The following is a 14,475-nucleotide window of genomic DNA, read 5'->3' on the forward strand; positions in this document are numbered from 1 at the left end:
TCACCCTCTATTAATCAAAATCTAAGCTGATGAAATATGAACTGAACTATGTTATATTAAACATAGATTCTTTGAAGCTCAGTTATGAGATCTCCGAAACCTATTCTTTATCTGTGAAAACATAAAACTGGAAATTTGTCTGTGTTTTCTGGACATGAGTACCACCTCAGACTAGGACAAGTGTGAAAAGCAACATATTTCAACTACAGAGAAACCTGGATGACAAAATAATTTCTCTGTTTCTCTTCATGTAAGAAAATATATTCCTAATTTTCCTTAAAATGTCTTTCAAATCAGCTTATTTGTCCAACCAAACTGACAGATTAATATTTAGTTTAACTTAGTTATGTTTTTGATTAATTACATTACCTTTTCCATTAAAAGGCTTTTGCAAAATATTTGGAGAACAGGAGGGGTTTGTTTACCCAGGATTAAGTTTACATCATATTTTTTAAACTACAATGTGGATCCTTCTATCTTTAGACTCGGTTGAACGGAAATCTGTGCTTTTCAGCTAACTGTGGTACATATACAATACTATATTTATATGAATAATATGTCAGAGAAAAGGAGAAATAAATGGCATTGAGTTCATTTTTGAGGGTATGAACTTAATTTGAGAATTCAAATGAGAATGCATAAACATGAACTAGTTCAATGTTCATTTCTGTAAGCCATAAAATTCAACCCACAAATACTCAACCAAATATAGAATAACCAGCAGAAAAATTGGTCATAATAAACTGTCCTTAAATCGCATTAAAGATTGAAGGGTGTGAAAAGCATTAAAGTTCTCTGCAGAGTTGAGAAGTATACTCACATTTACTCAGTTACATTTAAATGCTAATTGGACTGAATTTATGTGACACCTTTGACTATAGTTTTACACTTACATTCACTCAGTTATGCTCATTAATGTGCACAAATTTATAAATCTATATATAAATCAGTACCCTACTTAGGGCTAAGTGAGTTGCTCAGAGGCACATCAACAAGTGACAAGAGAAAGATGGAAACAAACACACAACCTTCCAAATGTATAGGGGAATTTTTACTGCAGTGTACTTTTTACTTCCACTTGAGTGATATTGTTTTGAAGTACTCCTCTGACTTGAGTACAGGTTTCTGGCTTCTTACTTCACTGAATGAATAAAGATGTTTTAACCATACAAAAGCACCAGACGCACACACACCTGTGAAAGTCAGACTTCTTATTTTTACACATTGTTCTATTTTTATTTTCCATCTGCAGGTCTAGTGTGTAAAAAGTAGATATCAGTGGAATTGCTTTAAGCTGTTCTGGCGTAAACAGTAAATATGAATTCAGTCTTGTTTTTAACGCAACGAATTGCAGTTTTTTTCTAACTGCATTAATGCCCCCTTAACCCCCCCCAAAAAACAAAAACAAACATTGTTAGTTGACTGTAACCTAGCTTAAGATAAAATGATACATGGAGACTTTTTCTGATGTTCTGCTATATGAATGTGGTCCTGTTCATGGAAAGTCCACCATTATCTCTTTATCATGAGTCAGATCAGATAAATTACTGACTCCAGAAAAAAAAACTCAAGTAAAGCATTTGTACTTCATGCATGTAGTATTGAGGCAAAGCAATGGAACAAACACACAATTATTAAAAAGTACTTTTTCTAAATGATTCCAACTCGAGTGGAGTGAGTTGGACAAACTTTTCAACCACAAACGCCAAGTAACTTACTAAAAGTGAGTGTTGACAGCAATTTGATTAAAACTTGTTACAGCTCCAGTACAGCTCTGTCCTTTTTTCTTGCTGGGTTCTGCACACAGGCCTTATGCAAGTGTTGTAATTTGCCCTAATTGTTGCTTTGCTGCTTTGAAGCTACTTTGCATGCAGGACACAGGATGTTTTTCCTCCTCAGAACCCCATTTGGTTTGGTTTGTATCTTATAGTTGGTTTTTGTCAGGGTTATTTTGGCTTTTGCTTATTTTTGGTTATTTATGGATTTTCATTAATCTAATTTGGTTTCTCATTTCAGGTATTCCATTTAAGGTTTTCTTTAATGTGATTTAATAAATTATCATTATCTTGAAGTCAGAAAATCCTTGTGTGGGGGGCTGTGTGTGTATTCTAATATTATCTTTATATTTATGTGTCATAGATCCTCAAAAAATGCTGCATCAGCTTGTTGCACACTACTTAGAATAAACTGAAATTAATTTGCATTTAAATTTAAAAGATGCTTTTTATCTCGTACCTGATTTATGGAAAAATCTAAAACTTTAATATCTTGTCACTACTTTCAGAATTTTCAAGATTGAATTGAAGAGTAAATGAACACTAACTCATCTGTGGTGTTTTATTTTAAAACAAAGTGAAATGGATTTGAGTAATAATGAGACAGACTTTTTAATCTGTTTTGGGGTTTGACTGAATTTGATCTTCCTTCCACTGTTCTCCTCTTCCTCTGAAACGCTGTCACAACAGTTAATCCCACAGATAAAGATTAGAGAGGCAGGATTTACATCGACCAAAGTATCCATGCGCCTATTTTTCCAACAAACACCAGAATACGGGCTCCTTGTATGCCACAGTTCCGAGGAAACCTAAGAAACTGGCTGAAATCGGCTTCAAGGGCATCAGGGGCAAAAACAGCTCAGGGAACACAGAAACCTGCGTCATCAGATTACTTTTTATCGACAATTATCCGGAAACTTGTAGACTGTCTCCCAGTCTCACACACCTCACAACATCCACTCCCAGTGGGACACACTGACTGTACTTCACGTCAGAGACAAAACTCAGTTCTTCTTTGTCACATGGCCGAAATGTATTCCTAAAAATGAAGACAATAAAACTGTTCTTACTTTCTCCAACAATAGCTTTCAGTCCAAGCGGTGCCATGGTGCGTCCTGTCCGCTCCGCACTGCGAACGCGACTGCCGCAGCGCTTATCTGGACACAACAGGCTTCCGTTCCAAATTAAAAGCCTGGCCAACGATTATATTGTCATTCAATAGCATGCTAGACTAGACTGAATCAGAAAATTCTTTCTTATCACATCTAAAGGAATGCTTTTCTAAAAGATTGTAAATACGGTTTAACATAATGGATGTTTTTAAGTGTCATTTTGTGTGGTTTATCGTTTTAGCTTTTTATCTGAGGTTAATTGGTAAAAGACTAATATAACTGCCTGCCAAGTTGTTAGTCTTATCTTGCAAAAGTATTAGAACCAGACGACAGCGGCTGCTGAAGGACCCCACACCGCCAGATGGCCCCCAAGAACGTCAAGCATAATATAATAATAATAATAATAATAATAATAATAATAATAATAATAATAATAATAATAATAATAATAATAATAATAATAATAAAAACATATATTTTTAAAGTAACATTAAATAACTAAACTAAATGCTATTACACAAAGAAAAAACTATTTCTATTTTATTTTTATGGCTGAACACAAATATTAGGTTAATCTCTTTGTTGTGTTGGCTGCTGCTGCTTCTGAGGAATTAAGATGTTAAACATGTTAACTGTAATCATTGTTTGTCTGATGTTACTTTCAAATTGTGAAAATAATAAGGGACACTTAAATACTTTTCTGCATTAAATAAATTTTTTTCTTTTTTTTTAGTTTCTCTAAGGTTAAAACCAATACCAATAGTACTGGTATTGGCACAATACTGGTATGACACAAGCTATTTTTCCCCTTGTAAAGTGTCTTTGAATGTCCTAAAAAGTGCTATATAAGTTTGATGTATTATTATTATTATGAATTATAATGATGCTACACACACAAAGAAGTATCTGCTGTTGACATGTTCGTATGGGGGCCCCAAATGAAAATCTACTTAAGTCCCTGAAAAGTCTCCATCCAGCTGCTGCTCAGAGTTGTTTAGTGGAACAGTCCCACAGATGGACAGGCTTAAATCGCTCTGTCACATCATCTCTACTAGTTAAAAGACCAAAGATGTTTCATCTCTAGCTGGTGTTGGATGAACATGAGGGTACAAAAAACAAAAGCCATACTAGAAAACTAAACAGAGAACCTCAGTGAACATAGATTTTCCAAACAACGACCCACCGTCCCATCCTGAGCCCAGTTCTGTTGGAGGTGTTTCTGTTAAGAGCTGCGTGTTCCTCATAACACAAGATGAGTTATGAAAAGCAATCATTTAAAATTGATTTTATTCAAGCATCACTATCCTAAACCTGAAAATGAACTGGAATTGAAATTAACCAAAACAGAACCTGTTCCCTTTCTCTTTACTGGATCAGCGATGACCTTTGTTTGGAATTTGGGGCCATAAAAAAACTGTCTGAAACAATCCATCACATATTCCAAGAGTCTTGCCAGCTGCTGCTTACAATCTTAACCCATTGTGCAGTCTCCTGGGTAAATTCTAGATGTATAATTCAGTATACATTGTTAGGCAAAAAAATACAATGAATAAATGAATGATAACGTATAGAAATACATATTTTAAGTACCTTATTTTATGCCAGAGAAAATATATATGGGCTTTCTGTCATTGAAGATTCTAAAAAGCTGACAGAAAGCCATTTATGTCCATCAGATGGCGTCAAAGGACCAATAAAGTGCAAACAGACATATTGGTCCTCAAGGTACACGCATGGTTTAGGTATTTCCTTGCTTCAGTCCAGCTGATTTCAATTGATGACTGATTAACAGGCGTTTGTTGAACTGCAATCAGTTGAATCAGGAACATTAAAGCAGGGAAACCTCTAAAACATGTAGGACAGTGTGCCTTGAGGACCAGGCTTGGGAAACGCTGGATGAGAATATCATTGAAAAGTTCATTTATTTCAGTAACTCAATTCATTAAGTAAAATATATACATTATAAAACATATATGTGACGATTTCCATGGAGATCCAGCAGCTCTAATCAGCTACATGTTGATGTCATCAAATCCAGATTTAACGTGAGGAACTGAGCTCCAGTTAATTGTTCTCCTCTACTGATATTCTGCTGAAAAAAAACATCAAACCTGAAACATTTGCTTGCTATTACAGTAGCATCAGCAGCCACCACTGAACTGTGTGACTACAGAATGCAGCTTTAATGGGTCCTTCTAAAGAGTTCCAGATGTCTAACAGAAATAATTCAGATGATCAAAACAGGCGATATGGGAAGAAAAACACACTGCATGTAAATTCTGGAAACATTTAAACCTTTTCTGAGCATATTTGTATTAAGTGTATTACAGCTGTTCTGATCCATTTATTTTCCACTGATCTTCTGATTTTATGACAGCAGATGAATCCTTTATGTATGTTAAATGTTTATCCATGTTCATCAGTCATAGCATGTTTGGAGCCATGAGGTGAACCCCTCCTGGGCCCCCTCCATGAAGTTGTGGTCCAGGAGTGTGGAGAGGTGGTGGGGTTAATGGGTATTTTTGATCAGGCACAGTTGACATTTCAGATCCTGTAGTTGAGAGAGCTGGGGCCAGGTACGCACAGACCAAGAGCCCTCACATGATGCCGCCCTAGGAAGTAGCCCATGTCACTCATATCAGAAACCGCCACTGCTCAGCACAACCTGGGTGACATGCTGTCATTTATCAACTTTTGCTAAACACAGCAGCAAATCTCCAGCTAAATGACAAAGAGAAGATTTGAGGTGTCACAATGGCTCAGTCAAAGTCGAGATATTAATTTGATAATCCTGAAATTCTTGAGTGGAACCTGAAGAGATTGTGTTCTAATCAGGCTCATTTGTAAGATTAAAAGTACCTTTTACTACCATTAAGCAGGTGTTGAACATCATTTTCATTAAGGACATTGAACTGCAGCTCCTATTACCGGTGAAGCGTGACCTACTGCGGCCACCAGGGGTCCCCAAGAGCATTTTCTTTTCTCTTTTGGTCCTTATAAAGAATAATTTCTACATATATTATCAAGTCTAGGTTATTGTAAAAACCACAACTTTATGATGAAATTTTGTGTTTTTGTTCACATAATCACATAGAAATCATTACTAAAAAATAATTAAATTTAAGCAAACTTATCAGCTGGTTAACTTTATCTTGGGCCAGCCATGCTGTACTTTATACCTTTTTATTGGTCTTACGTCACATTCACATTTTCTGAAAAACGCAAGTTCGCTTTTTTGCTAGAATCAAAATAAACAATTTGGTTAATTATGATTGATGATTATAAATTATTGGACAATATAAGTGCCTTTATTTCAATCATTCATTAAGTAAAATAAATGATGCGGCTGTACATTTATTTGAACAAAATCTTAATGTTAAAAATGTGAGTTTGCTGATGAGCATCTTTTTAAAAAAATACATTTTACTGATGTGTTTATTATTATTTTTCTTTCCAAATTTGACCAATAAGACGATATAGACGGTAACTCTTCAATCACGGATGAGAAGCGTTGTTTCCCTACACGATTTGAACGCACCAAAGCAGACAGGAGGGTGGGAGTTTCCCTCCTACTTTTAATGGAGGGTGTGTCTCTTCAAGAAGAAAAAAAACTCCTCTGGAGATTTGGAAATCAGTCTGGAAGTCATTTTCCCTTCTCCTCGCCGTGCCACTCAGAGCCTTGGAGCCTGTTACAGGGACGCTGCTGTCAGCAGGGTTACGGTGGAGAAGAGGCGTGTTTGTTCCAAAGTGTTCTTGAAGACATACTGTGGAGTCAGATCGAGACTTGGACTCTCTTCTGCCATGGGGGACGTTGTTTCCAGTCACCTGGATGAAGCCAAGCGGGAGATTATCTCAGGTGAGGAGCGTGTTACCAGACTGCGCGGTGCGTTTGATCCATGTGCGCTTTTACGCCTCAGCGGTTCACAGAGAGATCCTCCTCAGGTTCAGATGCCAGACAGAAATGTTAGTGGAGTATTTATCAGGGAGGGGCAGTCTGTTTGATTCTTTTGAAGAGTCACACTAAAGTGCTGGGTCGCTATACCAACCAGGTTTGAAGTGTGGAAGAAACTGGGAGGTGGAGACAGACCAGTTTGAAGACCTATGGTGTACCCCTGCTCATATTCCTTTTAAAAACTGCATAAAACATTTTTCACAACTATTCATCCCATTGAACTTTGAAATAAACACAGCAGACATTGTGTTCATTTCTCTTTTTCTGACCTTTTTTTAGATGAAGCCCCGTGGCCCCACCCCTTAAGTTACAAACTGGTTACGTTTCATTCTCTTTTTGCTGGCTCTCATGCTTAGTTTTGTGTGTGTCCCATTACGCCAAAATATTTTTTGGCCGTTATCAGTAGTATTAATCATCATATCGTAAAAGACACCGGACAGATTAGGCCAGCATACCTGGATCTATTATCTCTGTTGGTTTATCATTTTGGTATTTAAGATGAATTATGTCCCAGTTTCTGACAGCATTTCAAGTTGCTTATCAATACATCTTAGTTCTACTGATTAAGGGAAGAGCACTAAAATCTTATGTATAACTGAGCAAAAGTTTCCCTTTAAAGAGTTTGAGTCCTAATTTTCAGGTTTCTGTGGATTTCATTTGGAAAAACTAATCAACTAAAAGTCAGTGATATACTTCTGAGTTTCCAGGTCAGCTAAAGTTTCAGTGTTTGAGTAGCAGACATGCAGATAGGTGAAAGTGGCCTTTTGTGTTATGGAAGAGCCAGCCCCGCCCTCTCTGTTGAGTTTACCACAGCTTATTAACCAAGGTTAACTTCACAGAAAGGGCTGTAGTCAGGGAAAAGGAATCATGCTTTCAAGGCCAAAGCCTGTCACCGTTTAAATCCTGGTAACCATTGTTTTCTCTGTGGCAAGGACAGATGTTGCTGTATGTATAATTGATGCATGGGGGCCTGAACATTTTCCTTGATTTACCTTGAAACTAAAATGAACCATGAAGATACCAGCATTTCAGCTCCTCATGTGGCCTGCTGGAATGTGTCCTGGTGAAGTCAGCTCTAGAGCACAGTAGATAAGCTTCCAGAACAGTGTATGGAAGTGGACATATACAATCAGCTATGAGATTATTGATATTATCCCTAACACTGACTGGTACTAAGCTCCCTGCAGTAGAAAAGATGGAACCTAAATGGAGCAGATCTGTTTGTCCAGCTTGTCTGAACAAAAGTTTGGAAAATCTGGAAAACAGATTCACCCAAGGTGTCTGAGGAGATTGGTTTTTCACAACCGGTCAGTCATCTCACTGCTACAGTTTTGTATCATTTTATTTTGTGTAAAGTGAGGAATGTAACTGCAGCTCCACATTGTGTAATGACCATCCCTAAAATAAACCAGGTAAAAATAAGACCAAGTTGTGCTGCTCATGCGAATATCAGTTTTTCCCTCTTTTACTTTTTTAACTGGACTGATTAATAACCGTTAAATATTCTGTCCATAATATTTTATTTGGTCGTTGGTTTATATGAGGCTCTCCTTCCAGATTAGCTTGGTAAGAACTAGCTCCATGTTCTATGCTTTGCTTCGTACAGAAGGTCTGGACCCTCAGCTTGAGAAACAATTGCTTCCTGGAGGCGTAAACTCTGTTGAAGTTTTAGTCAACTGGATCTGATTTTAACCAGTCACCAACATGTGGCTGTGACACACGCAGTGTGCCAGCTTGATGAAGCTTACTGAAAATTCAGAGCTTATGAGATGTGAAAACAGGAAAATGGATGATTGACAAGCATTCACTTGCACCAAATTACCACTGCAACTGGTTTGGTTAAAAAAACTCCACCACCATGATATGGCTGCATCCAAACTTTTCCAGTAAACTACTGTCCAATACTCCCCAGAACCCAAACAGTTTATCTTCTTCCCATCCTGATAACATATCTTTCCCAGAAAATGGACAAACATTGGATCAACTATCCACATACGATTAAACAAGTCGATTCAAAGGATATTATGACTCAGTTGTCTGGAATTAAACATTCAACACATCAATTGTGAAACCTGAATGGACAATGGGCACACCCCTCCCACTGCTGGGAGCTGTTGAAATTAGGCCTGTACCTAATAGTGATATTGTTTTGGTTACATTTTGTAAAATATATTGCAACTAATTGCCTAACCTGTTTTTATGCAACAGAAAAGGGCAGCTATAAACAGATGGGACATGTGACAGTGCTTTTCATTTCTAACTGAGCAAAGCTTTCCTTGTGAGCAGTACCTTTCAAGAAAAGAAATGATCAGATACATGTAAAGTTTAGAGAGAACAACAGTAACCATCTGCAGTAGGAGACTAAAACCAGCAGAAATGTTATCGTTTCTGCTAAGACTTCCAGACTTTGTAACTGTGGCCTGGTGACTTGCTGATGCTTTTAAGTATTACTTTTCTTTGCTATAGTGACTACCCCTTCTCGGCACTGCACCTATTTAAGGCATGAGCTGGATCTGTTAGAGCTGTCCACTTCTCTCAGAGATGTGGACAGCAGATGCTATGTTACAAGCCAAATATCATGTCTGCCTTTAGTGGCCTGTTTGGAGTGAGACCCACAAAAATCTATCAGATGTGGAATCTGAGGAATGCATGAAAAAGTTTGTGTGAGCATGTGTGTGTACGGATTGGATGGAAACTTCCTGGCCTTGAGTTGCACAGCCTGCGCCACATAGTCTCTGCAGCTGAGATGAGCCGAGTGCCAGCCTGGATTTATCATTAAGCACACACACACACACACCCACCCACACACACAAGCACACATTTGTCTCCCTGTCCTTGCGGGGATTTTCCATTGACTTCCATTCATTTCTACAGATTAATCCTAACCCCAAACCTAGCCATCACATACCTAACCCAAAACTCAATTCACATCATAGTCCTAAATCTGACCCCTGACCCAAAAACCGCATTTCTCTTTGCGGGGACCAGGCTTCAGTCCCCATAAGGAGAAATGAGTCCGCCACAACGTAATATGTGTCAGGAAAATAGTTCCCACAATGCATCAAGCGTATTTCCCACAGGCAAATACAAAGCTGTCCACACATTTCTCAGTAAATAAATCTTTTCGTTTATCATGTGAGCACCGATCTTATAGTTGTACGTTATGACATAACTTCAATTGTTGAAATAAATGGTCTGTATTTAGACCATTCAGAACACGGGATGGTTAATAGAGGAATGTTTTGCTTTAATCATAAGCTTTTTAAAGTTACTATCCTCTCTGGTGGATGCAAATTTTGATCAGAAATAATAAATTATACTCAGGGATTATCGCAAGCAATAAACATAATTACAGCAGGCAAATCTTTGCCACAGGAATCAAGTTTGGTCTATTTGCTGAAGTTGGTAATGGGGTGTGGTGCAATGGTTTCAGATTTAAGAATCTGTTGGTTGAATAATTTGCTTAAAAACTAAAGTAACTTCCTTGCATATTTTACAAAGTGTCTTCCTACTCTGCTGATAGATGAGCCACGCTTGTCTGTCATCCCGCTGCAGGGAACGCTGTTCTTACTGATAAGAACAGACGTGGGAGTCCTGGAGGAGGTTTGCCTGTTTGAGCAATCAGCAGTTGTACTCAACTTCCCTCGTATGCAGAAGGGCGAGGTCAACTGCAGTTGGAGAGGGGAAGAGAGGGTGTGTGGTAGGTTGGACATGACCCAGGTCATGTGACTAACCTCTCATTTCCGTTTGGTAACGGGCATGATGAGCAAGCATGTGTTAAAGTCAGAGACCTCGATATACACTCAAACAAAGCATTTTTAAGGGTTTCATTGTGTTATCAGTCATCTGTGTTTTGGGAAGAACAGGGAATCTTTTCATCACATCAAAAAGAGCTGCTAATTTAGTTGAATCAATAAAAAAACTACAGTTTTAATTAAATCTGTATAATGCATTGTTGCTTAAATTTATGCTTGGATTTCTTGGTTGGAGCGGTTACTCTTAATTAAAACTAATGTGTGTGAATAAGAGTAACACAGCCTGTCTTACTAAATAGGTCAATTTTTTTTTTTTTAGAATTTGTTTTATGCTCTAATACAACCATTTATGATTTATACTTATACAGATTAGAATAGTTTATTAATTTTTATTTATGTTTGAGTTCTACCATGAGACATTTGTTCTTGCTCTTCTTCTTTCCGGTGCTACGGGCCCTTTCTTATTTGCAAGTTAATAAATGAGGTTAAGCAGAAGTCCTCGGGATTATATTGTTTGCAGATGGTTTTGTGATCTGCACTGAATGTGAACAGCAGATGGAAGGAGAAGTTGAAAATTATGATGACTGTCTGAGAAAATAACAGTGTTTTCACACCTCATAGTCTGGAAGACCTGGTTTGACTAGGGACTAAAATTGAAACATTTGTTACATTTTCAGCTGGTGTGGTTTATTTTCACACTGCACTGTCAAACAATTCAAACTAACTGACAAATCTGTTCACCCCTTGTCTGAGGTGGTGCTGCACCAAGAACCACTGAAGGAAATGAGACAAAAACCTCTGAAGAAGACTTAAGAAACAAAATTGGAGTAGCATCAGATTTGAGTAGTTTTCTCTTTTGCTTGGTAAAAGACCACAAGTTATTTCTCCCTCTAGCACTAAACTCTTGCATTTGTTTGGGTTGATTGACCCAGAAGGGCCTGCGATGTAGTCCACTTCCTGCTTTTAGAGCAGTCTGGGGTCCGCTTGACATTCACGTATGCATTTGAACCACACCAGAATTCACAGAACCAAAACCTAGGTTCATAGGCTAACCAGAATTTAGTTTTTTGGTCTGCATCAGAGTTTGGTTTTGCATTCACACCTCTCCAGTCCCTGGCAGGGTTCAATATTTCATTAACACATCATGCCAATAATAAAAATGCAATGTTATGTTTTCCTAATGTCATTCAGCCCCCAGTGAGACAGAGGAATTGCTTCAAGGTCAGAGACTAGATAAAATCAGTTGGGCTTCAGCTGTTTACTTTATCTTTATACAATCAGCTGGTTTTGATTGTTCAGTACAACATAATATATCAAGTCCCAGTTACTTCCACATATGCACTAGTCACTGCCAACGGCTGCTTGGATGCAATATTAGGTTACATAGTATATTTAAAATTCCATGCATGCAACTGTGCATGACAATAATATATGGGGCCTGTTGAATGGACTCTCCCAGGCTGTGATGTCCACACAGAATTCATAGTTTTGGTGGCTGAAATGCTAGTAATGGGGACATTGTGAAAAAATTTAATTTGCCTGATATTGTGAAGCCATTGACTGTATGTACATGAATCTGATAAGAGTGTGATTGGAAGGAATCAGGTTGTTCTGAATAACATTTATATCAGCTTGGATTCTATACAGCTGGATATTGCTTCTTCCATAATTTTGCACTTCTTTTTTGGAATCAAAATTGATTATTTGGAAAATTGATCAACGTGGAAAAATAAAATTCTTATTTTTCCACATTAAAGACCTTTCTAAAGTACTTTATTACAAGGTATGCAAGATAATTATCCCCCACTCTCATGGAGAACCTATGGATTCTGCTTTGCTCAATTTGTTCAGCTTGTTTATGATGCTAAATGTGACTTTTTGTTGTGACCTGGGTCACAAACTATAACGTGACATCAAGTAAGGCTGAAGCAGCTGTGAAGTAAAAGCAAGAAGAATATTGCAGGTAGCAGTTACTTAAACCAATATTTTTGGCCATTTTTGCCAAAAAAATTGCAATAAATTCACAATTATGCAGTAGCACAGAAAAATGCAGAAATTTGTTGTTTTTTGAATGAATTCCTGTGATCACAGAACTGCAAAAACTGGAGGGACTAAATATGAGTTGAACATCTTCTTCTTGCATCTGCCTTCAGATGTTAGCTTAGTATGGTACATCCAAATCTGATAGGAATTGTTTAAACAGCTGCGTTAAAGAAATCAGTTGAACTTGCATGTGTTGTGTGGCTAACCTGTTCTAGTCAGGGGTTTCATATTATACAAACATGGATTCTAAAGGCACATGTGTAACAACACCATAGACAACACAGCAGTAGTAGGATGCATCATGAACAGTGATGAGTCTAATTACAGAGAGGAGGTGGAGCATCTGGGGTAGTGGTGCTGAGAAAATAATCTCTGTATCAATGTGAATAAGACCAAGGAGATAGTGATGTATTTCAGCCCTGTACTTCAGAGGAGCAGCTGTGGAGGTGGTCTCCAGCTATAGGTACCTGGTTGTGTATATATCCAGTGACCTTACCTGGAGTACCAACACCTCCCGTCTGGTCAGGAAGGCCCACCAGCGTCTCTGCTTCCTCAGGAAGCTGCAGAGAGCTTCGCTTGGAAACTCTGAGAAGCTTCTATCGCTGTGTGGTGGAGAGCGTTCTCTGCACCTGCATCAACGTGTGGCACAGCATCTGCACTGCTGCTGAGAGGATGGCTCTGTAGTGGTTAAGATTGCACAGAGGACCCTGGGGGGTAGCCTTTCCTGCACCTCAGACCTCTACACAACATGATGCATGAGGAGGGCACTTCTCATCATGAATACCTGAATATACATACCTATATCACATAAATTACTTTATTTATTTATTTTTGTGTAGTAAGTTTCTTAATCTGGGACCCGAGTCCGAATTTTTTACCACAAAAGAGCAAAGGTGGTATAACAATGAAATAATCCTTGAACAGTCATAAAGGCTTGCCCCATGCAGACAAAGAGCCAGTCTGGTGGGTGAGGGAACAGGAAACAGGAAATCCTTCAGAACCCTGCACCAACAGATGTCTTCTATAAGTGATCCCATTAAGTAACCCCTGAAAATAGGACGGTTTCAAGAAAGTTGCATCATGAGGGAACTCTGAGAGTATGGATGAGGGGGAGGGTACAGACTGAGGAAAGTTGTTTTTATTAAAATCAAAGCAGTTCAAGTGCTTCAATCTCACTAGATGTTAACTAGTTAAACACACAGTTCTGCAACAAGGCACATCCACCACATTGTAAAAATCTAGTATTCTTCTTCAACATCAAGATAATGCTAGTATTTCACAACCACCAGATTGCAGTCTTCACCAGCGTCATAACAACAGAACCTGAGCTCAGCCATCGGTGTGTAATTATTTCACATCCATTCTTATGTTCCTGGTTCCATTTTTGCCTTGAAGTTCAGCTAAACATTTGATGCTGCCATTAGCACTGTGGGAACACAGGCTTTATTTATGAGTCAGTGTGTGGGTCTATCTCAGTGGAATGTTATTTAAGCAGTGTGGAGAAAATGGGGTGGAATGTGGTAAAATTAAGTTGAGGGTCTCATTAGTCTGTGTTAGAGGAATGGGGATCTTTGTGAGCCCAGTAATCTGAGAATGTTGAATGAACCTTAAGTTTTAAGAATAGATTCCATGAGAACACCCTATTGGTGTGATCAGGTTACCTCAGTGATGGAAGACAGCACTGTAGATGACCTCAGCACCATGGAGGCCCCAGGGACAATTAATCTGGCAGCTGGCTGGAGCACAACAAAGAGTTAGCTAGATGCACAGCACCAGCTTACACTGCTCTCTGAAATGCTGTGCTCTGGGGCTGAAGTACACAGGGTGGAAGGGCGGTG

At 38.4% G+C, this 14,475-nt stretch overlaps 2 protein-coding genes across 3 annotated transcripts in view; one reads left to right on the forward strand and one right to left on the reverse strand.

Annotated features, from left to right (window-relative positions):
* stxbp1b (syntaxin binding protein 1b) overlaps positions 1-2,953 on the reverse strand; it is a 28,609-nt gene extending 25,656 nt beyond the window's left edge. The window contains exon 1 of one of the 2 annotated variants that reach the window (XM_032577904.1): positions 2,846-2,953. In XM_032577904.1, the coding sequence (XP_032433795.1) occupies positions 2,846-2,882 (37 nt within the window). In that variant the 5' untranslated portion in view covers positions 2,883-2,953. The remainder of the gene's footprint in view (positions 1-2,845) is intronic. The other variant, XM_032577905.1, reaches the window with a different exon arrangement.
* Positions 2,954-6,503: 3,550 nt separating this feature from the next.
* Positions 6,504-14,475, forward strand: part of LOC116729395 (protein Niban 2-like) — a 42,290-nt gene continuing 34,318 nt past the window's right edge. Inside the window, exon 1 of the mRNA XM_032577900.1 lies at positions 6,504-6,743. Coding sequence (XP_032433791.1) covers positions 6,689-6,743 — 55 coding nt within the window. The 5' untranslated portion in view covers positions 6,504-6,688. The remainder of the gene's footprint in view (positions 6,744-14,475) is intronic.

Source organism: Xiphophorus hellerii, chromosome 12 (assembly GCF_003331165.1).
Source record: "Xiphophorus hellerii strain 12219 chromosome 12, Xiphophorus_hellerii-4.1, whole genome shotgun sequence".
NCBI lineage: Eukaryota > Metazoa > Chordata > Actinopteri > Cyprinodontiformes > Poeciliidae > Xiphophorus > Xiphophorus hellerii.